The sequence below is a fragment of the Mauremys reevesii genome, linkage group 10 (genome assembly GCF_016161935.1).
Source record: "Mauremys reevesii isolate NIE-2019 linkage group 10, ASM1616193v1, whole genome shotgun sequence".
In the NCBI taxonomy this organism is placed as follows: Eukaryota; Metazoa; Chordata; order Testudines; family Geoemydidae; genus Mauremys; species Mauremys reevesii.
In genome coordinates, this window is record NC_052632.1 from 83,139,133 (window position 1) to 83,165,095 (window position 25,963).

At 38.8% G+C, this 25,963-nt stretch overlaps 1 protein-coding gene across 5 annotated transcripts in view; it reads left to right on the top strand.

Moving 5' to 3' along the window:
* The first annotated feature begins 3,600 nt into the window (after positions 1-3,600).
* Positions 3,601-25,963, top strand: part of RBBP6 (RB binding protein 6, ubiquitin ligase) — a 39,330-nt gene continuing 16,967 nt past the window's right edge. For 2 of the 5 annotated variants that reach the window (XM_039490664.1, XM_039490668.1), the window contains exons 1-7: positions 3,601-4,269; positions 13,742-13,841; positions 15,594-15,632; positions 17,501-17,537; positions 22,708-22,752; positions 25,270-25,358; positions 25,468-25,564. In XM_039490664.1, the coding sequence (XP_039346598.1) occupies positions 4,104-4,269; positions 13,742-13,841; positions 15,594-15,632; positions 17,501-17,537; positions 22,708-22,752; positions 25,270-25,358; positions 25,468-25,564 (573 nt within the window). In that variant the 5' untranslated portion in view covers positions 3,601-4,103. The remainder of the gene's footprint in view (positions 4,270-13,741; positions 13,842-15,593; positions 15,633-17,500; positions 17,538-22,707; positions 22,753-25,269; positions 25,359-25,467; positions 25,565-25,963) is intronic. The other 3 variants (XM_039490665.1, XM_039490666.1, XM_039490667.1) reach the window with 3 other exon arrangements.

A 25,963-nucleotide genomic window follows, 5' to 3' on the forward strand; every position in this document is an offset into this window, starting at 1 on the left:
CCAGTGGAGGGCAACAAAAATGATTAGGGGGCTGGAGCACATGACTTATGAGGAGAGGCTGAGAGAACTGGGATTGTTTAGTCTGCAGAAGAGAAGAATGAGGGGAGATTTGATAGCTGCTTTCAACTACCTGAAAGGAGGTTCCAAAGAGGATGGATCTAGACTGTTCTCAGTGGTACCTGATGACAGAACAAGGAGTAATAGCCTCAAGCTGCAGTGGGGGAGGTTTAGGTTGGATATTAGGAAACACTATTTCACTAGGAGGGTGGTGAAGCACTGGAATGGGTTATCTAGGGAGGTGGTGGAATCTCCTTCCTTAGAGGTTTTTAAGGTCAGGCTTGACAAAGCCCTGGCTGGGATGATTTAGTTGGGAATTGGTCCTGCTTTGAGCAGGGGGTTGGACTAGATGACCTCCTGAGGTCCCTTCCAACCCTGATAGACTATGATTCTATGATTAAGTTCTGCAGAGGAGTCCTGCCCTCCCCAAACACATAAGGACACATATTCTGGGAATTTCATGAATGGGAACCCTATTTGCTATAATGAGTGTGGTTGTTACTGCTCTATGAAAGTATGATTAATATTTAATACACATTTCCTTTGGCTCCACTGGAGTCAAAGGGCCAGATTCCAGAAGGATGTTGAAAAATTAGAAAGGGTTCGGAGAAGAGCCATGAAAATAATTAAAAGATTGAAAACATGCCTTACAGTGATAAATAGATTGAGCTCTGGGTCTATCTGATCAAAAAGAAAGTTAAGGGGTGATTTGATCCCAGTCTATAAGTAACTACATGGGGAACAGAAATTTGATGATAAAGGGCTTTTCAATCTAATAGATAAAGGTATAACCAGATCCATTGTCTGGAAGTCAAAGCTGCACAAATTCAGACTAGAAATAAGGGGCAAATCTTTAACAGTAAGGGTACTGTATCATTTGAACAAGCATTGTGGTGTCTTCTCCATCCCTGGCAATTTTTAAATCAAAACTGGATTTTTCTTCTAAAAGATATGCTCTAAAAAGATGGAGGTCTTGCTACTGTGAATGTGCCCGATTTTACCATGTTATGGTACTAGATATTGTGATCTTTTGGCTATAAAGATCAAAGTGGTGATTGCATATATCTGACTTGCTGCCATTCATAACTCACTTAATCATTTGAAACAGATTTTGCATGTTAGCTCTCAATCCTGGTGTGATGTCCCTATCCTCCTCACAAACGGAAGTGAAAAACTGCATAGCATCTGTAGCGCTCCCCATGCTTATGGTCTGAACATCCTTGTTTTGGTTACCTGCCTTCGGACTCTCAGTCTTGATCAAGATGCCAAAAATGTTATATGTTGCCAAAGGCAATAGGTACTGTGCAAAAGGGATGAACCAAGTTCTTGTTTATTAATGCTAGTTTCCACACAGGGGAATTATTAGGATGGGAGACGCCAGATATTTACAATTAAAGCTTGACTTTATTATGAGTATGGCCATGCTCACAATAGCTGTGTGACCTCAGTCAGGAGCCTCAAGGATGACAGAACATGCTTTGGAACTCTGAGATGTCACAGGTGGAGAGATCTGGACATTCCAGAACTAGCTCAACAGGTCTCTGGCTCTCAGACTGGTAGTTTCCCCAGGTTCGTAAGGCAATGCAGAGTCCTTTTTGCCCTCCCCCTTTCCACGTACCCAAAGTTCAAGAAAAAGAGAATTAAAGATCCACCCAACAAAACAAACTCTGGATAGGGAGAAGCCAATGTACAGAACAGTCCTACTTATTCGCTGGTCTCTTGCCAACAGGCAACTGCTGCCGCCATTCCAAAATGATGAAGATGATTTACTTAATTTTTCTTTAAAATTATGTACTAACTAGGCACTTTGCAAACACTCAAGGTCACTCCCCGCTCCAAGAACCTCAAAACCAAAAGCCCTGTCTACACACAGTTTGTGTACCACTTTAGACTTAAAGTAGTACAGCCTTCAGGGTGGATGCAGTCCACCATTTCTAAAACAATATGGCTAAAGTGGTAAGTAGTTCCCTAAGCGGTTTCTACCGATCTATAAACTAACTTGTAGAACAATAAAACATATCCTCCTCATCAACCTCTTCCTTTTTCCTCCTCTTTCCTCACTAATCTGCAAATGTAATACAAAATAAAAAAAACAATAAGTTACTTTTTAGGTTACTAAGTGCAAATTAGAAGATTTACTGCTGAACACATCATCAAACAAAAGCATGAAAAGTTATGGAAGTCGCAAATTAAAGTTACATTAACCATCAGATAGTGCACATGAAATAACATTAAGGAGAAAAAATCCCTGAAAGCAGTAATTAAACAACCTTAACTCTGCCCCTGTATTTGTATTGCTACTCTAGAGCACAATCCAACTTCTACTGAAAACAATTATAGTCTTTCCTCAGACTTTATTAGACCTTGCAGTTACTGTGTTTTGTCACATGGAAAGAATTAATAATTATTTGTCTGCTGATCACAGAGAATTGTTTGTTGCTTGTTGAATTGTGTGTATGTTAAAGTTGGTCTCAAAATTGTTTATGTAACCTTAGCTAGTGATTTCCATTTTTTTAATGTTTGAGTTTACTTAAAATTGTGTTTAACAGTCATTTAACTGCACAGCACAATCTTAACTGTAATTTAGCACAATTTTTCTTATTTAATGTTCTGGGTTTTTAAAAATTATTTTATAATGTATGTTCAATGCAATTAAAAGTTGGATTAAAGTTACAATGGGACGTGATTGGCCTCCAAGTGAAACAGTTTGCCTCCAAATCTGCACGATTTTCACAGGAATTTTAGCCAAAATCATCAGCATAAAGTTTTAGAGTTAACAGCCTACTGTATGAATACAAACTTGTCTACACTAGCCTTTCTTCTGAAATATTTCCTTACCACCAGTTGCAGTCCCCTCCTGGAAATGCTAGTGCAGACAAGGTCATAGAGTTTAAAGCCAGAAGGGACCATCAGACCATGTGATGCTGATGTTTTTACCACGATGGCATGGTGTTAGTAATCCTTCATGGGCCAGGAGGCCCCAGGAGTCCTTATCCTAAAGATCCCTCCTTTACTACTAGCAATAAAGTCAAACTAGTGGTACCAACACTGGATATTTTTGCATGTAAAAGTCTTGTGTAGACCCAGGTTAACATACTCAGGAAGGTAACAGAACTGAGTCTCTTCGGGAGATTTTATTTGCAAGCAGAAGGGCTAGAAACTGGAATTTTTTAGATGAAATCTCATTTTGTGCGGAATTTAAGGGGCGCTAAATCTGCAGCTGGGGCGTCCACCCACATTTCCAAGGGGGTCTGGATGGGAAGCTTCATCTCATTCTAACCCTGGGATAGTTTAGCAGTTCACACGCTGAATCTGCTGCGGCTCATGATGGGGAGCTTCCCAGCCCATGGGTGTGCAGGCCCAGGCAGTACATGAGGCGAGGCGAGGCTCAGCCAGGTCCTAGGCGGGCTGGAACGTCACAGACTTTGAGGAGCACACACCCCTCCCCTCCTCCTGGCCCCATCCCTCTTCTCTTCCCCCCCCCCCCAATCACGTGATGCCGGAGCAGGCAGCTCCTTTGTCATAATGCGCCGGGTCACGTGAGGGAAAGTGGGTGTGGCGCAGGGCGAGGCGCACGCGCAGTGCGGCGCTTCTCCCCCTCGCCCGTGCGGTTCCTGTCTGGGAAACCCCCTAGTCGAGCGCTGAGGCAGGGGCCGCTGGAGCCGCCATAGCGAGAAGCCGGGCCTCGGAGCGGCCGTGAGAGGAGCCTGAGGCGCAGCGTCCGCCCGGCCGCGCTGTGAGGCGGAGAAGGAGGAACCGGAGGAGCAGCGCCCTCGCCGCCGAGGCCCAGCTCGATCCCTGCGGGGCTAGGCCGGAGCCGCCGCCATGGAGCCCTGAGGCCGCCGAGCCTGACAGCGCGGGGCCTGGCCATGGCGGAGCGTGGCGGCCTGTGAGCGCGAGCCGGGCCCCGAGAGCGCGCGCGAGCAGCCCCACCCCGAGCAGGCTTCCCGCCGGCCGGGCCCGAGCGGGCCTCCGATCGCCCCGGAGCGGGACCCGTCTCCCCCCGCTGACCCCGGCCCCCTCGCGGAGCAGGCCCCGCCCCGACCATGTCCTGCGTCCATTACAAGTTCTCCTCCAAGCTCAACTATGACACGGTCACCTTCGACGGGCTCCACATCTCCCTGTGCGACCTCAAGCGCCAGATCATGGGCCGCGAGAAGCTCAAGGCGGCCGACTGCGACCTGCAGATCACCAACGCGCAGACCAAAGAAGGTAGGGCGCGGAGGGGGCTGCGGGGTGAGGGGCGCTGCGGCCGCGTGGCGCCCGGGTGGGACCACTGCCCTTCGGGTGAGCAACAGAGAGAGCAGCCCCCGGCCTGCGGGGCGCGCGCCCCTGTGCCGGAGTCCGGCCCGCCTCGCGCTCTCCCTAGCTTGTGCCTCGTCACCAGCCAGAGAAACTGAACCGGCTGATCGGTGCTGTTGAGGCAGGAGTCGGCGTTTAGACCCATCTCCGTCTCCTCTGGCTGTAGGGGCCGAGCAGGAGCACAGAGTATTTAACAGACGTAAAAACTCTGAAAGGTGTGCTTTGGTAATTGAAATCAGTAGATATGGCTTGGAGTGTGTGCTCGCGGAGTAACAAATGCCACTTCTGTAGTCGCTTTTCTCACGATAACTACCACTGAAGAATTGTCAGATTTAATTGTCTAGGCTTTGATCTGCTATGGCAAATGCTGAATTCCTTGACACTGAAGTCTTGATTTCCCAGAACTCTTCTGGGTTTCTTGGTTTATAGGGCTGGCAGGGGAACATGGGGAAAAGTTTTATAGTAACAAACCACCTGAATTCTACTGGCATCAAAAGAGGAGGTTGAAAGATGCAGAATTTTAATACAGTTGGGGGAGGATTACTTCCTGAACTACACACTGACAATACAGATTCTTTGAGTTAGTTTTGTCTGCTGTGAGATTACAGAATTAGATAATGGTGGTTAGATGGCAGAGTTGCAGAAATTGAGCTCAGTGTTAGCGCTTGGATAAAGAGCCTTATACTGCTGTTTAGTTTCCTTCTGTAATGTGTATTCATGTTATACTGTTCATGGAAACCCTTATGACATCCTTTCCACAGAGCAATTCACACGCAAACATGTAGATATGTTTGGGAGTTACCTATTAATGCAAAACCATTCTTTTCTTAATAAAACATAGGACTTCCAATCATTCAGAAGTTCTTTAAGTTCAAACTGTCAGTCACTTTTTTATTGTCTGTCTACTTCTTTGCTACAAACTAATTGCATCTGCTCACCTGGTTAAATCCCATGTGAGCATTTGAATCTTGATATATTTGGTACATGACCTGTCCTGTTGTAAATGGATTTGTGAATAACATACACTTCTCAGAAGTTTTTAGAAATACCATTATTTCCATTCAGTGAATAGTGCTGCTGGCTCTGGGGGGATTATCATTTCATATTTCTCTACAGGAGTCTTACATTGGTGGATCAACCATTGGTATAACTTTAGAATTCAACTTGCAACAACTTTAAGAAGTGTTTAACTTCTAATATGCAATATATTATCTTTAAAGGAATGCAACCAATTTAGTCAACTAAAATTTAAAAGTGAAACATTTGGATGCTATATCTGCCCTTGTCTGCCAACTGTTTTTTGTGATTTTTGCAATTGCCTTTTCTGGTTGGTGGGTGGGTGTGTTTCTTCTCCCTGTTGCTGTGTGAAAGACCCACAGACAGAATAGGCAACTGAAACAAAGGGCTATCAAATGCACAGGAAACTGAGGATAAATGAACTAAAGAATTTTTTTTTATTTTGGTTAGGCCCTGATCTTTATAGGATTGGACCCTAAGGTGGTGGTTGTAGTAGAGGCAGGTAAACAATCTTCAGAGAAAAATGTAACTTTAAAAAGACTCTGACAACTTCAAGGTTAGGGTTCATGGCTCATTCATTTTGAATTCGTATTGATTTGATGAGTTCTTTGTAAAAAGTTTAATGTTTTTATTCTCCAAAGAAAACAGAATTCCATAATGTTTCACCAGACTATTAAATTGATTGTTTGCCTTCCTAAAAGGAAGTGTTGATTAAAATGGAAGGAACATAACTCAAGTTCCATTCATGAACTGACTAGCCATCAGTCTGTTAGTTTTGATTAGAACTGACAAGTTTCAGTTAAGAGGAGGAAAGATAAGGCTAGGAAATAAATATTGTTAATGTGACATAAACTCTCTAAAATTGGAATGCTGAAATAGGTGAGAGAGTTTATTTTGTCCGCATGATTATTTGGGGAGGGTTCATGTAGAAGTTGGAGGGAAATGCAAAATGTTGTTGCAAAAAAGTATTGGCTCTTGAAAGCAAAGCTGTGTAATAGTAGATTTATAAATATGCAAACTTTTTATATTTCACTACCCCAAATCCCTCTGCCTGGTAGCCTTGAGTTTCAGTTGCCTATCCAACTTTACTGGTCATAAATTGTAAACTTCTTCAGGATAACCACGAAAAAGATGAAGACAAATTCTGAATGATTGAACTGGTTCTGTAGCACCAGTTTAGGCACATACTCTTTGGTGCTGAATCATGTTAAGAACATATGCTCAGCTTCAAACCACACTAGCGTTTTCTGAACCATTCTGATTGCAGTGCCTTCTGAGTACTTTTTCCACTGTTCCTGACACAGCTCGCAGAAACAGTGATTTTGGGGATACTTGAAAAGGCAACTGATACAATGTGTAACAGTAATGGGGAGGACTAGTTAAATTTTTTCAGCTAGTCTTCACATGGAGTGGCACTAAAACAGTTCAGGCTGAAACAACTGAGGATCAAATGATAAGGTGTTCATGCTCACAATAAACATTCTCTGAAACTGAAAAAAGACTCTAGCAAAACCAGTAAAGTTCAGACTTTGGACACTTTTCATATTTCTAAGGTGGTAAATAAGCAGTATGGGGCACTTCTTTAAAAGGGAAAAATACCTTTCATGCCCACTTTATACATTATAAAAAGAAAACAAACATCTATTTCAGATCATACTTTTATAAGTGGAGATTTTCAGACAGTACTGAATTAATAAAAAATTGCAGGAGAACCCTAAGATCATGGAATTCATAACTATCTTTGATTTCATGATTTTTCTCCCTTAACCAGATGTTTGGCAGTTTTTCTTGTAGATTTTTTTCAGGAGTTCAGTCTTGAGCAGCAGTTGTTCTTGCCCTACTCCCTTGCCATGCAGGGCAAGGGGAATGAGCATTTCTGTACTGGAAAAAATGTCCATAACTCTACATTGGCTATAGTGGTAATGGATGGTTGTAGAATACATAGTGCTCTTGGAAGCTCTGCTGGTTTTTTACCACAGTCATCTCCTTCTCTCTTTAAAGGAGTAAAAAGGCTTGAGCCCTGTCTAAATTGGTTTCTACCATGCAGTTTTAGTGATGCCGCTTAAAAAGTGCTATCTACAATACAAAACTTGTGCTAACCACTATTTGATTCCCCAACATATCTTTAACACATCTTGCATGTATTAAAATGTTTCCTATGGTACACAGGCATTACAACCACTATATAGATTACCCTTTCTTGAAGAAAGGCTAGCCACTGTGCTAATATCTATTGCAGTGCTCATGTGGATAGGGATTGCTGGGGTAACATCCCTCAGTTGTACAAGTAATCCTCATGCTATGATCTCACAGTGCAGCATTCACTACCCAGGTGACCTTCATTGCTCTACTTTCTGAAGTTTCTTGTGCAAGGTCAAATTGGCAATAAGTCACTTAATTGTGCAAATAGCTTCACGTACAGAATGGAACTCAAATGTGTTATTTCCATGACTATCAATTTCTTCTACAACTTTGCCGAAATCATTCTTGTTCTGTCAGCAGCATGTTTTGGAGGTGTCCATCATATGACTATAGTATCAGTTACCTGAGGTTGATGTGCAAACACTAATGGCCATATAAGGAGATAAGGCCCAGGTGATCTTGGTCATTCATAATAGTGTGAGACTGGGAGTCTGAGTGACTAGTGGAGATTGGCATCACTAGAGGGGCAGGCAATGCCAAGAAATGGTAAAGGGATTGAACATCCTGTATAATGAGGCCTGAGCTAGTGGCACTAAGCCTGGTTCAGGGCAAAAAGTATGCCACTTTTACAGTGAACTGGACACATTCTTTGAGACTCAGCCTTCCAGAGCCACAAAAATACTTCTGCATAGCAGAAAGGTCCCATGCATTGCATTGATGTTGATGGAGTCCTCTTCCAACTTGGACCACTGGAACATGGAGCTGGTTCTGAAGATGCCAGGCTTGTTGCTGACCTCATAGGATCTGTTTTGTGTGCATGAAGGATCCAGATATAGCAGCCAAGACAGAATGGCAGGGCAAGGAATCTGAAAACACAGAGCTCTCAACACCAGGTATATATCATTTTGTTGTAAAATATACTGGTGGGGACAGGGTGTGGGAGGCTGTGACTTAAGTATTGGCGAAGAGTTTTCTGGGTTCTTATGAATGTCATGCCTTGAAAAGGCAGATAATAGTCTTATGTGAGGATAGAAATGTCCTCTCCTCCTGCCCCACAAGTCCTTTCTCCACCACCTTGACAATATAAGCTGTAGCTCAGGGTTTCTCAAACAGGGGTCACCGGTTCTGTAGGGAAAGCCCCTGGCGAGCCGGGCCGGTGTGTTTACCTGCCCCGTCCGCAGGTCTGGCCGATCGCGGCTCCCACTGGCCGCGGATCACTGCTCCGGGCCAATGGGAGCTGCTGGAAGCTGGTGCAGACCGAGGGACGTACTGTCCACTGCTTCCAGCAGCTCCCATTGGCCCGGAGCCGTGATTGGCCGGACCTGCAGACGGGGCCCTCCAGGGGCTTTCCCTGCACAAGTGGCGACCCCTGTCTGAGAAACCCTGCAGTAGCTGATGAGCTTTTTTCATACCTAGTTGCTTTGGTTCTCCTCATAATTCTACAATATTGGCATGCCCCTACATAACTCCCCCACACTCTGTCTGTATGGGCCACTCTTCCTGTCAGAGTGGAAGTTTGCTTTAGTATGGTGGATTCAAATAGCAAGAGACCACAATGTAAAAAAAAATCTAAAAATGAGAACTTCACTGTAAAAAATATGTTGGCTATATTAAGCTATATATCAGAGTGGTGCACCAGATTAGCTGCCATCATCATAGCAGTAGTTAAGAACAGCAGATTGTAACAAGATTCCTTTTCCACACACATACACACCACTCCTAGTAAGGAAATTGAAGTGAAGTGGCAAAATTACAGATAACACAATTTAAGTTAGCAAAGACTAACATGAGTACTCTCATCAAGCTGTGGTGATGGGCACTGTGATGTCAGATGAAATTTAATGTTGACAAACACAAAGTAATGCAAATTGAAGATAATGGTTTGAACAATTCATACTTTACTGCATTCTAAATCTTCAGGAAAAGATCCTTCTGCTCAGTATGTAGCAACAGTCAAAAAAGCATCTATGCAAATAACTCCATTGCTAATTTATCAGCTTCTCCCTTCATTTCCTCAAGAATTTCCTTTTCCCCCAAATGCCGGGAAAATGTTTTCAAGTGTTTTCCTGTGATAAATAAACATTGGTAGTCAAGCTAGTGACCAGCACCTATCCCCTCAATTCCATTCTAGGCCTTAATCTAGCATCCTAATGAACCCTCTTTCTTATAAGTGTTGTGCATGCATTGAGTAATCCAGGAAGAAAATTACTTGCAAGAAGGTATTAGAATTTGAAACTGAATTTATTTCTGTTGCACATCTTGGTATTAGTAGGGTTAGAGATAGATGAGTATTGCTATGGCTAACTCATTACTTATGTTCCATTATAGTGGCCACGCCAGTAGGATGGATGTCCCAGAAGAGGCTTGGTGTCATGCAGAACGGATTCACAGTGGTGAAATATCTGACAGTGTACTGGTTCAAGGAACACAAAATCAGGGCCACTTTGCAATATAGGGCAAAGCACAATGAGGCAGGACTATTTCAGGAAGAGGAGAAATTAGAATGGGAGACAGTTCTAAAGGGAAATGTTCAACAAATACAAAGTGTTCAGGAAAATGACGGTGTGATGATCTAACAACTGATCCCTGCATTGCCTGTAAAACACAATTAAATCAGGATAATAGTTACGAGGCTGCCACCTACTCTTCAGCTCCCTTGCTTTCTGTTCCTTTGGCAACTCGCGCCTTTTAAAGCCAGTGGAAAGGAAAATTGGAGTCCCAATAACTTGACAGTTTATGAATGATTGTCAGTTGCCCTTCGTATTGTACAAATGTTACTTTGTTTTGTTGTTGCAGCTGACCTGTAAACATGTTTGTATAATAAAACATTTTCTTAAAAATAAAGGCTCTGTGCATCAAGCATAATGTTCGTTAATAGGAATACATGAATTCACTCCTCCACAAAACTTCCTCACCAGAACTAATACAAATCACTAATAAAGCATGAGGTAAAACAAATGCATTAAAATCATCAAGAGTATAAGCCCACCACTACAAAGGCACTTCACAGAAGCAGCTGTCAGTTACTGTTCTCGGGTACATCAAATCACTCCTCCATAAACTCCCCCACCATACAAATCAAGATAACTGGATAATTACATGCCAAACACAAGAAGCCCACAGCAACGAAATATAAATGGCTAAAAAAAAAACCATATTTACTTCACTGAACCAACAGTTTAAAAGTGTGTATACAAAGCATTTCTGATGAGGATCGCACAATGTTTGTATATAAGTAACTGTCTCAGATACAACCACTTGTGTGTCCAGCTTTGCATAGGTTGCTGCATAGCTAGTTGCTTACTCCCTCAGCTCTCCATAGACGACTACCTTTGTTTTAATATATATTAAAAAAATGCAGCAAGCAGATGTTATGTTGATCACTGAATGGCCTTTGGATATCATCAAACATTTCCCATTTTATTTTTAGGCTCACAAAACCTCATGCTGCTCCAGACACCATGTGTATGTTTGAATTGACATCTCTCCAGTCTTGTGTAATCTGGGAATAGATTAATTAGAAATAGTGAAAACTGGCATGTGGGATGACCAGAATCACAATGGAGACAAATGCAACTGTCAACATTGTAGTCATCCTTTGCCCATTTTTTAGGAGTCCAGCTCTTTGAAAAATTGTGCATCTTTCACTTTGCCTGGCCATCCTATGTAAATACCCAGGAAACTGTCATAAGTCTCTAAAAGTTGTCACAATTGAGCAGTAACTTTTTGTGTTAATCTACGTCTTGGACTTTGTATGGGAATATGCATTCACAGAGTGGGCACATGGGTTCCCTCAATAGCCCCCGCACAGTTCAGGGATCCCAGTTGTTTGAATTCCTCAGTGATCATTGGCACACTACACTGTCTGCCTTGATTCTGCTATGTCTTCCCATATATGCCTCCATGATTAATAATTAGCCATGTGTTACCCCCACCCCATCTCGGGTTGGGTAGCCAGCTGCCATAGAGAGTCAAAGCTCTTTCATGGCAAGAAGTGTGCTCATCCTGACAGGCTGGTGCTGCAGTACTGGAGCCAGTTAGCTACAGAGGCAGAGAAGTCTCCTTCCTCATTCTAAAGTTACACAGCTACTGGTGCTCATCCTAGATGTCAAAGAACTTGGTCTCACCAATTTGTGGTCAAGGTCTGAACCAATAGTAGTACTCTTCCAGCTGAATGTTATTCTCAAGTATCACTTACACCAGCTATTCTAAGCCTTGGGACTGCATGACAGAGGAAAAGTTGTGTTAACTGCTTTTCTTGCTCTTTGCAGTGTTCTCTCCCACAATTGCTGTACAGAAGCCCCATCAGAAACCTTATTTGCCAAACAAGAGCTGAACATTTGTCCTAGCCTGCATTTTGAGAAAAGATATAGGAGGTGGCTCCAGCATTTAGGGGTTTGAGAAGTCCCTTTCCAGAGAATTACAGAAGTTTTGGTCTTCTCTCATTTCTGGTAGACTCGCTAAAGGAAAGCTTTTAGAAATCTCGTGGAAGCGATGGCCTCAGAGAGCTGTGCTGGGGACTGTGCAATTGTAATGGCATAGTAAAGTACAAGTGCGAACATGTGGCAAAAACAGAGATAAAAGCAGATGTCAGTGTGGATGCATGGCACCTTTGGTTTTTAGACTGTGCTGTCCTGCTGGTTCAGGTTTCTGGGGTGGGTGGGTGTGTGTGTGTGTGTGTACACACAGCCATAGGGAACGAAGTTTCATAGGCTTTGCTACACTTCAAGGAGGGGCCCAGTGAGCATGCTTAGAAATTAATCATTAGTCCCAGCTTTTTTTTCCCCCTCCAACCGTAGTGCAGAAACAGTTCTTCATGGAGTACAAGTTCAAAATTATTTTTGTGGTTCCAAAATCATTTAAAACTAGCTGAAAAAAAATCTGTTAAAGATATGCTTTTTGTCTCATAATTGAAATGGCCAAAAGGGGTTTTATCCTCATATTTCAAAAACTAATAAATCACCTGTGGTCTGAACCTATCATAGAAAGATTCAGACCCAAAGGAGAACTCCAGAAAGTTATGAGGAAGTGAAAAAGTTTATAATGGAACTCTCTACAGAAGCTTAATCATAGTGTTTAGTACTATGAATGTTATAATAAAAATGTGACCCAGCTTCACATATATCAAGATGTTCCTTTCATCCTGAGCAAGCTAAATTAATCCTGGAAACTCGATTTACCACTCATTGTTACACAATAGCTAGGCAGAGCTAGTCCCAAAACGCATATTTTGAGTCTGAAAGTAACCTGATATTGTGTATTGTTTTTTAAAGACTTGCAGGTTTATGTGAGCTTGAGGTTAGATCAGACTATAACAGTTTCATGAAGACAAGTGCAGCACTATGTAGAGCTTATTTTAAATGTTTAGCTTAATTTTTGTTAAATCTAGGATTTTGTCTTAAATTGGTTTTTCTTTGAAAAGTGAATCTGCAAGGGGCATTGTGAATTTTTCTCAGTTACTTCTAAGACAATTGCTTAAGTTTTTATAAAGAGAGAATAGACACATTTCCACAATTAAAAGAAATCCAATTTAAACAGTTAATACTGTATAGACTTTCTTCTACTTTGTTTTCAACCCAAACATCAAACACTGAAAACCTGAAAGTGAAACTGATGGCATTGATTTTTATTGAGCTTGAAAAAATGCCAAAAATAAACACAATAGTGACAAATTAGCTTTTTTACATTTTCACTTTTAATATTCAAATGTATTTTTAGTAACTTAGGTAAATAAACACATTATAGCATATTTAAATTAAAAGATTGCTATTCCTAACTGCCTGCCCTGCAGACTCTACCTCAGATCTGTTTTCATTGTAGCTTTTGCATGGTTACCAGTTCAATTTTGAAGCTGCTGTGGGCCAAGCTGATTCCATTTTACAGTGAAAACCTAAATTTGCCATGGGTTGGATCTCTTGAATATGAAAGTACCTGTTTAGTGACCTTTCTGATCATAACAATGTAGAACTTAGATTAGCCTCATCTTTTTTAAGCATTGTCCTTGCCTATGTGTATGTTTTCAACCCTCTAGAATTGGTGGTCAGTTCATAGAAATTAATTTGTGTGGATTAATTTTAACCTTTCAGTATTTATTGTAAAATTCTGGGTTTGGTTTTTCTCAGTTAAATGAATTCTAAGTACCTAACAGACTGCATATGAAAAAGAGAAGTGTGTTTCTGGGAATGGAAATTGATCTTTCTTACCACATTTTTACTCTTTTCAGAATACACAGATGATAGTGCCCTGATTCCTAAGAACTCATCTGTAATTGTTAGAAGAATCCCTATTGGAGGAGTTAAATCTACAAGCAAAACATATGTCATGTAGGTATTCATACAATCAAATACTCTATCTGCGGCCATTAGACTTGGGTAATGCATAGTTTGCTAAAAGCATTCAAACGTGTCTAGGTTTTCTTCCTTTCATAAGAGTTACTACTGGTTCATGTTGTAGCTGGAAAGGATGAGACCTGTAACCTCTTGATCTTTGCGCGAGAGATGGCTTGAATAGGTTTCTTGGGACTCCAGATTCTAATCCCATAGTTAAATTCTGAGGTAGATAGAGTTCTGCTCAGTTTACTGTGTGAGTTGGTCTTTTGGTTGTGCCCTTAAACTGAGGCCCTTTTTGCTCTGTATTGACAGGAAAGATTTCATTGCACTTTTTATAAGAAGAAAAACCTATAATCCTTGGCGAAAGTTTTCCCCTCATAGAATATCAGGGTTGGAAGGGACCTCCGGAGGTCATCTAGTCCAACTCCCTGCTCAAAGCAGGACCAAACCCAACTAAGTCATCTCTCATCTCTCATGCATGTTGTGTATATTTACTGACTCATTCCCATGTCAGGGGTGGCTACTTGTCAGTAAGTGGATGGGTGTACTTCTGTCTTGGGACATGACAGGACAGGTACTTTATAAACAAACTACTAGTATTAGTATTGCCAACAATCATGGAGTCTTGCATAGAAACAGTACTGGAAAGACCAAGGTCCACCATTCTGTATGTCTTCCAAACACATGGCTCACCTGATTACTGAATTTCAGGGTGGGGAAGACATTTTGCATGTGAACAAGATTAAAAGATTCTTTCATTAATTCTGTTTTATACTATGTTGACCATTGAGCTCCAAATGTCTGTTTTCCCTATTAATCCCAGTGTGGAGTAACAGATGTAGTGTTGACTAAAATGTCAGAAATTCCAGTGAATGAAGTCAGGATTACAGGTTTCTTGTTACCATTCTTTCATCCTGTATTATTCCACTTCTACATTAGTTGCGCTAGCTTTGTTTGAATGAGTAATTTTAATTTGTGGCTGAGCAGATGGCATCTTCCTGGTGCTTCAGTGCTATTCCAAAGTAGTGTTAGATAGTAACAGAGATGAGGACCAAATAAGTATCTGGGTACAAATCTGTAGGGGTACAGAAAGAATGGTGCATCTTGCTCTCTCCGTAAAGGCTGCCCATTGCTTCTGTGGTGCCCCTAGCTTAACAAGTAGAAGGCAAAGTGCAGAAGTGACTCCTGAGTAGTTGCATATTGTGTGCCAATTTAATTATTAAGCAGCTCAGTACTACAGTTAACTTAAAAATAAGCAGCTTTTGAGATTTTAAGCTCAGAACTACAGTATTGTTGTATGCAATGCCTTTCAAAATTTACTGTTCATCTTATAGCATGTTCTTCAAGGTAAACACATTGATAAACAGATCTGTGGTGTATATCTTAAAGAACTGCCTCACCTACCCCCACCTTTGGGATGTACTTACCTCTTATTGTGAGCCTGGAACAGGTTTCCTAGTAGTGACTGTTGTAAGCACAAGGCCTACAAGCATAAATTCCATGAGAGGCTTTAAACTGCCTCAGCTCATGGGAGACTTTTCACAAGTTCAGTAATTTATTATACAACTCTTATTAACAATACCAACAATTGCATGCCTAGTTCTCTTAAGTAGTTTGCAGATCCACAATCAATATGTGGAACCTCAACACATTTTCAAATGTAATAAAGGAATTCCTAAATACTGTAGAATATTCAGGATTTATTTTGAGCAAATTCTGGTAATTAAGACTTGTTTTTTGTCACAGGACTCCTAAACCGCACAAAATCCTAGAAACTTCTTTCAGGTGATGTTTCTACTACTACTTTTAGTCAATATAGCATATATAAAAGGTTTACTATCTGGGCACTTTCGTGGCTAAAATCAGCAGATCCCTCACCAGGGTGTTTGGGCTTCCACAAAGAAATCCTGTAAGAGGACCACATTGAGGATTTATAGTAATATTCACTGTACATCAAACATTCTACTTTTTAGCATGATTCTTACAAGTTAAAATTCTAATTTCAAACAATAGAATCCAATAATATTTCAGTATCAGACACATTTCAAACAATAGAAATGTAAGGCTGAAGGGACTTTGAGGTAAAATAGCCCATCCCCCCATGCTGAGGCAGGACCAAGTACACCTACACCATCTCTGACAGGTGTTTGTCTAACCGGTTCTTAAAAACCTCCAACGATAGGGATTCCATGACTTCCCTTGGTAAACTATTCCAGTACTTTCCTAACCTTATAGTTAGAAAAATTTTCCTAGCATCTAACCTGAGTCTCCATTGCTGCAGATTAAGCTTCTTGTTCTACCTTCAGTGGACATTGTGAACAATTGATCACTGTCCTCTTTATAACGTCCCTTAACCTATTTGAAGACTTATCAGGTACCCTCTCAGGCATCTTTTCTCAAGACTAAACGTGGCCAGTTTTTTTACCTTTCCTCATAGGTCAGGTTTTCTAAACATTTTATCATTTTTGTTGTTCTCCTCTGGACTCTACAGTTTGTCCACATCTTTCCTAAAGTATGGCACCCAAAATTGGGCACAGTATTCCAGCTAAGGCTTCACTGTGCCGAATAGAGTTGGACAATTATCTCCTGCATCTTACCTACACTTGCCTTTTAGCACACCCCAGAATATTAGCCTTTTTTGCAACTCCTAGATCCTTTCTGCAGTACTATTGCCTGGCCAGCTATTCCCCAGTTTGTATTTATGAATTTGTTTTTTCTTTCCTAAGTGTAGCACTTTTCATTTTCTTTACTGAATTTCATCTTATTGATTTCAGATTGATTCTCCAATTTGTGAAGGTCATTTTGAGTTTTAATCATGTCCTCCAAAGTGCTTGCAATCACTCCCAGCTTGGTGTCATCCCCAAATTTTATAAGCATATTCTGTATTCCATTATCTAAGTTATTAATGAAAATGTTGAAAAATACTAGACCCAGGACAGACCCTTGCAGAACCCAGCTAGCTATATCCTCCCAGTTTGACAGTGAACCATTGATAACTACTCTGAGTACAGTTTTTCAGCCATTTGTTCACCCCCTTATAATTTCATCTAGAGCACATTTCCCTAGTTTGTTTGAGAATGTCATGCGAGACTGTCAAAAGCCTTACTAAAATCAAGATATATCATGTCTACTACTTCCTTTCATCCACTAGGCCAGTAACTATCTAGACTACCACTTTTCTTTTCCAGAAGCTAGAATAATGATAACATACAACCAGAGAGTCTCAGAGCTGATCCTTAGTATAACTGCATTAGGGATGTGAGAGTTATTTGGATAATTGTAAGCCCCTGCTTAGATAGGTGATAATCTGACTGAGAATACAGAATTATAGCATGAAGCAATTCATATTTAAGATCATTAATATGTTGGCAATTGTCCAAAGGCAGACTGGTTGAATTTTAAGTTCAATTTTTACTAACTAAATTTTATTCCACAAACATGAGTCTTACATTTATATTTTCAAAAAGTATTGTAACTTCAAAGTAAGGCTGTGAGTCCCAAGGGAGAACAGTTTCTGTAGTCACCTAAACCTCCATATTCATTAAATTATCAGAACATATAATATTGGTAATCATGACATAGTATGTTTTCATTGTTTGTTTAAAGGATGTAAACTGTGTTCTTATTCTGACAACTTCTATTTCTTCTTCTAGAAGTCGAACTGAACCAGTGAGTGGAACTTCAAAAGCAGTATGTAAAAACACAATCTCACACTTTTTTCCTACACACTGCACTTAATTATAAACAGTAATGTAGCAAATTAATTTTCTAAATATTAACTTAAATTTTAACTTCCAACAAAGCACAGTATATATTGTTAATACAATGTATTTGATGCAAAATAGTAAAAATATTAAGTGATACCATCATTTGCACACTTTTAATGTGAATACTAGTATTTGTGCCAAGTAATGCATTGTATTTCATATTGAATATGCCAGAATACTTCCTGTATGACTTTGTGTTGTACAGATAATGTATGATCATTTTCAGATCATGAAGGTTCAAGGTTTGCACAACTGAACATGGTGCCATGTTCTACATCTGTCTGTCTATAGTTAGTAATATGTATGTTTGTACAGGTTGTTGTGTGCTTTTTGTTTCTTGCAATAAAAATGTTTGGAGTGTATTTTTTGCCATTTTCACATTGTATCACTTAGCTTTTGTTTTCAATACTTTTTTTGCCTAATGGTTTTTGAAAATGTTATCAAAAACCACTGAGAAACCATTATTGTTAAACTTGGTATTGTTTCTTACTTTTTGACTTGGGGTTCAAACAAATGCCGAAGCAAATATATCCCAGCATATTGGGTGGGGGAATTTCTGTGCAGCTAAATGGCTCATTTTGCTGTCCTTAAATACTTGAGCATTTACATTCCCTAAAACTGTATGAGTAAAAAGGGGTATTGTTTGGGCACCTCTGAGTACATAAATGTCTTGAAAAGGTTGCCAAGAATTGGACTAACTTTTAGTACACAAAGTGGTATTCTAAAGTTCTGCATTTGATTCTTCTACTTTCTGCGATATAAAGTTTAGTATGTCTGCAGACTAAAGTATCTAAAACTTGGTGTAGGAATTTCAGCTAATTAGTTGACTTGTCTGCTAGATTCTTGTGCAATTCCAGCGAAACCCCTTACCAACCTCCTTAACTCTTACCTGCAACACATTTTCTGATCTGGGTAAATTCTGAGTTAGATGCTTCTTAAGCTGTCAGTGACCAAGCCTTTCTTTAGTATACCACCGCTTCTGATTTTACAGTTGAAAAAAGGGCAGCATTTTTCTTTAGGTTTGACACATTGATTGTTAGTCTGTTGCAAATACAGAATTATAGTTACACAAACAAATATTTAACTGGTTATGGTGTAGACTTTGACTTGCTGATTGGGTTGAATATTGTGCATAATTCAAACATTTCAAAATAGTCCTAATTAGTATTCAGAATTATTACTTGGTGTTTTTTATTTTTTATTTTTCTTTAAGTACAACTGATTTTTATCTAGAATGGTATGAGGCATTACACTAACCCTGGATCATTGGATCTGATTGTTTGAAAAGCTTTTAGAATAACAGAATCTAGAAATTCCTACTTTTGGGTTGGTGGTCCGCAAAGAATATAGCCTCTGGTTCTCATGAAATGTAACATCATAAATCTAAAATCCTAGTCTTTTGTACTTACGGTATTAACATCTTTAAAAACCTAATCTGCAATCCAATATTCTGTTAGCAGTTGGTTTCAAATTGGTTTTTAGACATACTTGTGTCTCAATGCTAGCTCAAATTAGCTTAACTGGCCCAGTGAATCTAGAAGTTAATGTAATGCATTTATGTAAACCACATTTACAGTATTTGGTCTAATTCAGATGAGTTTTTATTTCTTGAAAACAGTTCTTTTCCTTTTTGTTTACTAGCATGTGTATGAACACAAATCACATGTTCATAAATAAAGTTAACATTCTTTTAGCCTTGTGTGTTCCCTGGCATCTCTGTATTACATTTCTAAGTAGCATCTTCTTGTGAGCTGATACAGATTTCTCATCAGTTTTAAAATATATACATTAAAGAATGACTGTATTAATTCTAATTAGAACTATTTAAATTAAAATGGAAGCAAAGCAAAAATATTCCCTCTTGTCTTGTTGGCACGATTGGACACTGTTTAGGTTGTGGGCAGAAAAAAATCAATTTGGGCCTGATCTTGCCAGTCCTCTACATGCGCAATTTCTGTTAATGATAATATCTATCTCTTAGTGCTTTTTGTCTTTAAATCTCAAAGACACTAGGGGTTCTGTCCTTGCAGTATACAGGATAAGTCACTTCCAGTGATGTGGGCACAATTACACTTAATTGCCCAGCACAACCTATTATCAGGGACAAATTCTGTCCTTAGTTCTATGTGCACCACTCCCATTGCATGTATCTGAAAGCAGAACTTGGCTCCAGTGTACTAGGATTAAGTTAATTGAAAGCTGACACACTGTAAAAACAAAGCATAAGGTGGCAAGCTTAAAATGGGTTAGTATACCTGATATAAATTCAAGTGATTTGATAATTATCTTGACTGATTATTTCTGCATTGCCTTGCTCTTTTATGTGTTACTATCCTCCTACACTGTGTGCCCATTTTGGCATTGTCACAATCAGAATTAGGGTTCTGAACCTTTGTTTGACTAACTTAGTAGTATCAGTATGTCAGTAGCTACAAGAAGCCTTAATCAGAATCAATACCCCCCCCCCATTGTCTTAGGTGTTGTAGAAATACAGAAAAGAGTCCGTTGCTCAGAGTACAAGTCACTAAAATTCAGCTGAAATCCTAGTTGGCCAATTCTTCAGTTAAGGCCTACAATACTCAAGATTCAAGTTATCATTGAAACTAAAATCCCTATAGTTCTCCAACAGTGGTCTGTGTAAAATTCGGGATTGGAGGGTTTGTTTTCCTTCCAATCTCTTTTTTTTTTTTTCCCCTCCCTCTACTCTGCTTCAGTTCCTCTGGACAGTCTTCTGTGTGACATGGGATCCAATCCAATCATTCACCTTTTTAATTATTTATGTTCTACTATAGTATCGGGTCTGTTCTGTTGCACAGTCACCTGGAGTCACAAGAACCCTGGACATGTAGGTTCCATGTGTGTCAATCCAGTGGCTGGCAGGAAGCTTGACCAATACTATAGTAGAAATTTTTAAAAAGTTGACAGCAAAAAAGAGTAGAATACAACATAGGCAGGGAGGCCACCAGGAGATAGTCACTCAGACATTAATCAACTATTCACTCCCTCTGGTGGTAATTTAATGTTCAGAAATAACAACATTACCCCCTTCCTTAAGAAATTAGGTCAGTGTCTAAAGCCATTAATGCTTTTGCATGAGAAAATTTTAACTATTATGTTATCTCGCTGTGCTCCAGGTAGAAAATATGACCGATTTAGAACAGCTCTCCATTGGACTCTTGCAGTTGTACTATTAAACACTGAGGAGTCTAGCATTGGTAAAACATTCATAACACTTAATAAACTGTTAAAACTATTTTCTGAGCTTCTGTGTTTATCAGCTGTAATTGTAAACCATAGTCCTCTTTATTTCCACATGTAAAAAGGAGGGACTTCTGGAACCTCAGTTTCTGGTTATTTAACTACATTTCCTTTTTTTAACCTAATTGAATGTAGAGCGTCATAACATAATAGCATATTAAGATTTTATAGCAGACTGAAATTTTCTTAAATTGAAATTTATAATAAAAATTCGCAAAGCATTACCATTAAAATGAGGCTTCAAATTCTGAGTCTTCTAATTCTTCCCCTCCATAGAATATTTTCAGGAGTGTCATTTCTTGAAATCTTTGTAAAAATTCAGTAAAAATCAGTGTAAAGGTTGTGTTGCAAGTACTGCTCATGTGCAGAAGACTCCCATGTGGTGGAGGAATCGTAAACTCTGGGACCGTTTTGATTGAATGCAGAATAGGTTCATTACAGATACGTTCCCCAAAGTTGGAATAATAAAATTATTCTTTGGCATATTTTCACTACATTAAGTAGTGTCGAATTTCTATAAGATTCTTTAAAAACCCATTCTGTTACTTTTTTTTAATCTTTCTCCAGCTCTTGCTAGTGATTGTATTGGCTTTCCATTTCTCCAGTCAGCTTAATTTTAAGACAAAATAACCACTGAGCCCAAAATCTCTAAATATTTTCTGTATACAAATTTTATTTTGATTAAGTATCATTTTGATTATTTAATCATTTCATTCTTGTTGATGGTGGTGGAATGTTACAATTTGATGCCTCTACAAAGAGCATAGGAATTTTCCTTTTCATGTGTGGAAAAATTACATATTACCAATAGTTTTGAATAGGTAATCTAATTTATGCTGCAGTCAACGGATCCATTTTAAGCCTTTAAAATCAGCCACTTTCCTGCAAGGGACTTTGGGCAAGTATAGGGGATCTGCCTGTATGGATGAGCAGCTTGCAGGGTTGGGACCTGAGTTCTTACCTTCATCACCGAAAGTATGCTTTCTTGGTTTTGTCCATAATGGAGTCCATAACCACTCCTCATAACTACTATTAAAAACTATCCTTTTTTGGGGCATGGGGGGGAGGATGTTAAATATTGCACGTTGTCAGTTCAATTTTATAATATGCCCTTCTGTTTTAATAAAATGGACTTGTTTCATTTCTTCCCTGTTCTAGTAAGCTCTTATGGCATATAGAATCATACAGCTTTTTACTTGTCCTGATTTGATCCAGACAGTTTATTTTGTGACTTGTAGATCAGTGGAAGGATTGCTTTTATTAAATAGATTTTTTTTTGGCAAGTTTTTATCTCTGGGCTGATATGCCTGTTCTTTCTTTTGGCAACAGGCTACTGTGTACTTCACAAAAGCATAACCACACTCATTCATGATTAAGTGTTAAATTACAAAATATAGTAAACATACATTTATATATTTACACAATTCTTTCGCTAACTAACTTTAAAAAATTATTTAAAAAAATTTAACCCAGTTAGCTACAAAGTGAGAAGTATTTGTCCATAATATTCAGTCCTATTGATCTGGGGCATTATAGGGTCTCATCAAGGGGAGAAGAGGCTCTGAGTCAATACATTGATTTAAGGAAGTTGCTTCACTATTTTAGTGTCTTCCCATTAGAAGCTGACTCTCCTGATTGCTCACACATTTTTAAAGCTGACATGGTTTTGGGCCCCATTTCTTTTGTGCAAATAAAAATTGCACTATTTTGGAAAATGCCTCTGTCAATGACACACACAAAAATACCTGGAGTAGACGTTCAGACTACAGTAGAGGCTAAATATCGCTATGTTTTGACTGTGGAACTTGAATGTGTGTTTAATTTTTTGTGAACAGATTGATGACTCTTCTGCATCTATTTCTCTGGCCCAGCTTACAAAGGTATATATACATATATATTCTTGTCAAATAAAACTGAATGAATTGTTTGCTTGATATTTAAATGTCTTATATTGTGATCTATATCTGGCTAATTTTGTAATATGATCAAAATTTTATTTTAGTGAAAAGTCTGACTTTAACTTGAAAATTTGTGTATATATTGATTGATACTATCCTGTAAAGAGTAGTTCCCAGTTTGGGAAGATAGAAGGGGAGTACCTTATCAGCCTCAGCATAATGTTGCAGTATTACTCATCTTCAAGACACAAGGAAGAAGCACTTCAGAAGCTGTTTACCGTTTCTTTCATACGTTTCGTTAATTTTCCATTGGAAACTAGCACAATTTTTAAAGAAGAATTTAATAATATTTTGGCTCTAAGTTATGGACATGCCAGAGTTTTTTGCAACAGCCAAAATAGAAGCTTTTCGTTAACATGGACAATTGCACGTTTATTTTTGGATTTCTAGACTTTCCAGTGCTAGACCAATTCTTTGAGTGTTGCACATACTTTCATAAGTTGCAGACTTGTAGTGTATATATACAGTGGACAACATTTATACGATCTAATTTGTTTGAACACAGACTTGTAAATTGTGTAAATGTATCAATTGTTTATAGGAATATACCAATGTGTATTTGTGGCATATTGGCAAATGTGACCTTTTGAAACTGTTGTATATGCCATGTTTTGCTATGAAACTGCTTGCATTTTCTGCTCAATGATGTGTAACTTTGTTTGGGAAAGCACTAGTGACTATACTTACTAAAAAGATACTGTAGTATCAGCCAAGTATATTATTGCTCTTTTAAAATAAAAAAAGTAGAAAGGTTAGGACATAATACAGAGTAGTTAGACTTCCTTTCTTTTGAGGGTAAAGACTGGCATTTGTTTTCCAGGGAAAAATATGATTCTTTCCATCTATAGCTTCCCCTCCACTGTAAACATGAAAATCTCACATCCATTTGGCAACTAAGAAATTTTACTTGAAAAATAGCCATCTAAAGAGATTAGCTTCCATTAGTGCTGTCCCTAAATCTGTCCTCGGTTTTGTAAGCTCATGTCAACTTTCTTATTCTAAGATGTGAAAAGCTGTCCACATGGTGTATTCCTTTTTAAGTTTTTTGAGAGAATTTAAGTATTTCTGAAAAATGCAGAAACATAACATAAAGCAGCTCAAAACTGTTACTTACTTTAACCTCTTCAGAGCAGACTGGCTTAGCATGGAGGCAATGTGTTTAACAGTTTTCTGTTTTATTCCTATTGTGTATTAAATGCCATATTGGAATTTTGGTCTATTCCTACTAATGTTTTGTGCTTTTGAATGTGTTTGTAAACTGTTTGGGTTCAAACAAATTAGTTAAGTATCTGTAAATCACATTTTCTGTAAATGTTAATGGAAATGGTTTCATAGATGTCAATCTGGATGATGTTACTGTTAAGAAAAGCTATGTATATGAAACAACCATTTAATAAAATGTTGAAACTAGTTGGTTGCTTTTGTGAATGAATGTATAAAAAGATAAAATACTTTGAGTGGTTGATCTGAATGCTAGGTGCTTGAAGATCCAAGTAATTAGCAGTCACTCCCTTAGACCCTGCTTGTATCTGGACTAGTGTGTAATGAAATATTTTAACAAGTACTGGTAAATTTTAATTTTTTTTCTCAGTTGGTTTCAGTATTTTGAAAGGTTAGCTCCACATAAGAGGATTACATTTACAGTTTTCATATTAAAGAGAGACAGTCAACTTGAAAGCTATTTATCTACAAATTTTGTACCTGCTGTAGTTACACCACTTCATAGTGTAAAGTTAACAAAAATACACTTTTTTTAGCCTATTTACACGTGACAGCACTCTGTGTATAGTCAGTTTCTGCTTTACTGAAAAGACCCTTCTAAAAATCTCAGGAGGGGAACACACAAACTCTTATTTAAAACAACTAAAGGAATTTTAAAAGCACATTCTCTTCAAGGGTGCTATATCAGAGACCTGGACTTTATATATATATTTTTTTAAAAGTAAGTTTCAAATAATTCAAGTTGAGTGTCCTTTTAACACTGTGAAATGTGAATACTGCTACTTGTATCCATATTTCTGAATAAATACAAATGCACAGTGAACATACTTTTTCATGTAGTCTGGAGCTTAATATTCAGTTTCTTTAACTTAAAAGTACTGAATAAGATTTTTGTACACTTAGCTTAAGTCCAAGTCCACTTTTGTTTTAAAGAAAATTGGAGCAGTTACACAAGTCTTTATGTAAGGTACAAACAGAGCCTAAGGTTTTGAGTGTCCAAGAAAGCTTTTCTCAAGTAGACTAGCAGGCACACAAACATCATGTAATGGCTTAAGGACTCCCCAGAACATCTTCATGACAATATAAGCAGCAATTTTGATGCAACTTCAGTTAGATTTGTGCTGCTCTTTACAGGATTGGATGAGTGGTGTTGTCTTTGGCTGTGTGGACTTAATTGTGTTTTCTAATGTGTGTGTCAAATAATTACCTATTAAACAGACTGCCAATCTGGCTGAAGCCAATGCTTCCGAAGAAGATAAAATAAAAGCTATGATGTCTCAGTCTGGCCATGAATATGATCCAATCAAGTAAGTGTTTATAATGTCAAATCTGTTCCTTGAATATTATGGACAAATTGTAGAGAGATGCTTATGTTATTTTAAAAACCATAGACACACCTTTTTTAAACCTTTTTAGTTACATGAAGAAACCTTTGGGTCCACCTCCACCATCCTATACGTGCTTTCGTTGTGGAAAACCTGGTCATTACATAAAGAATTGTCCAACAAATGGGGTAAGAGTCTATGGTGGGATTTGCACTGTTATGTTTTTAGTAGTATGAGTTTATTGAATTTTATGATCTAACTTAAATACATAGGCAAGATGATTCATAGCAAAGGTTGAAACTCTGCCCTGAATTTCTCCTTTTGTGCCTGTGCATTGCAGCTGATAGTGTTGAACTGTATACTATTTGTTGACAAGACATCCTGTCTGATAGAGCGGAGAGCTTTGTTAGTAATTCAGATTTCTGGCTGGATTTAGTTTATGTATTTAAAAAAATTCATTTTCAGAGTTAGTATCTTTGTCCAGAATAGAAATGCACTGTAGAGATAAACATTCCATTCTGAGAGTTTTTCTGCTGTGTGTTCCTCTGAATTACAAGAAATTAAGGAGAGGGGGGACCTTTGTAATA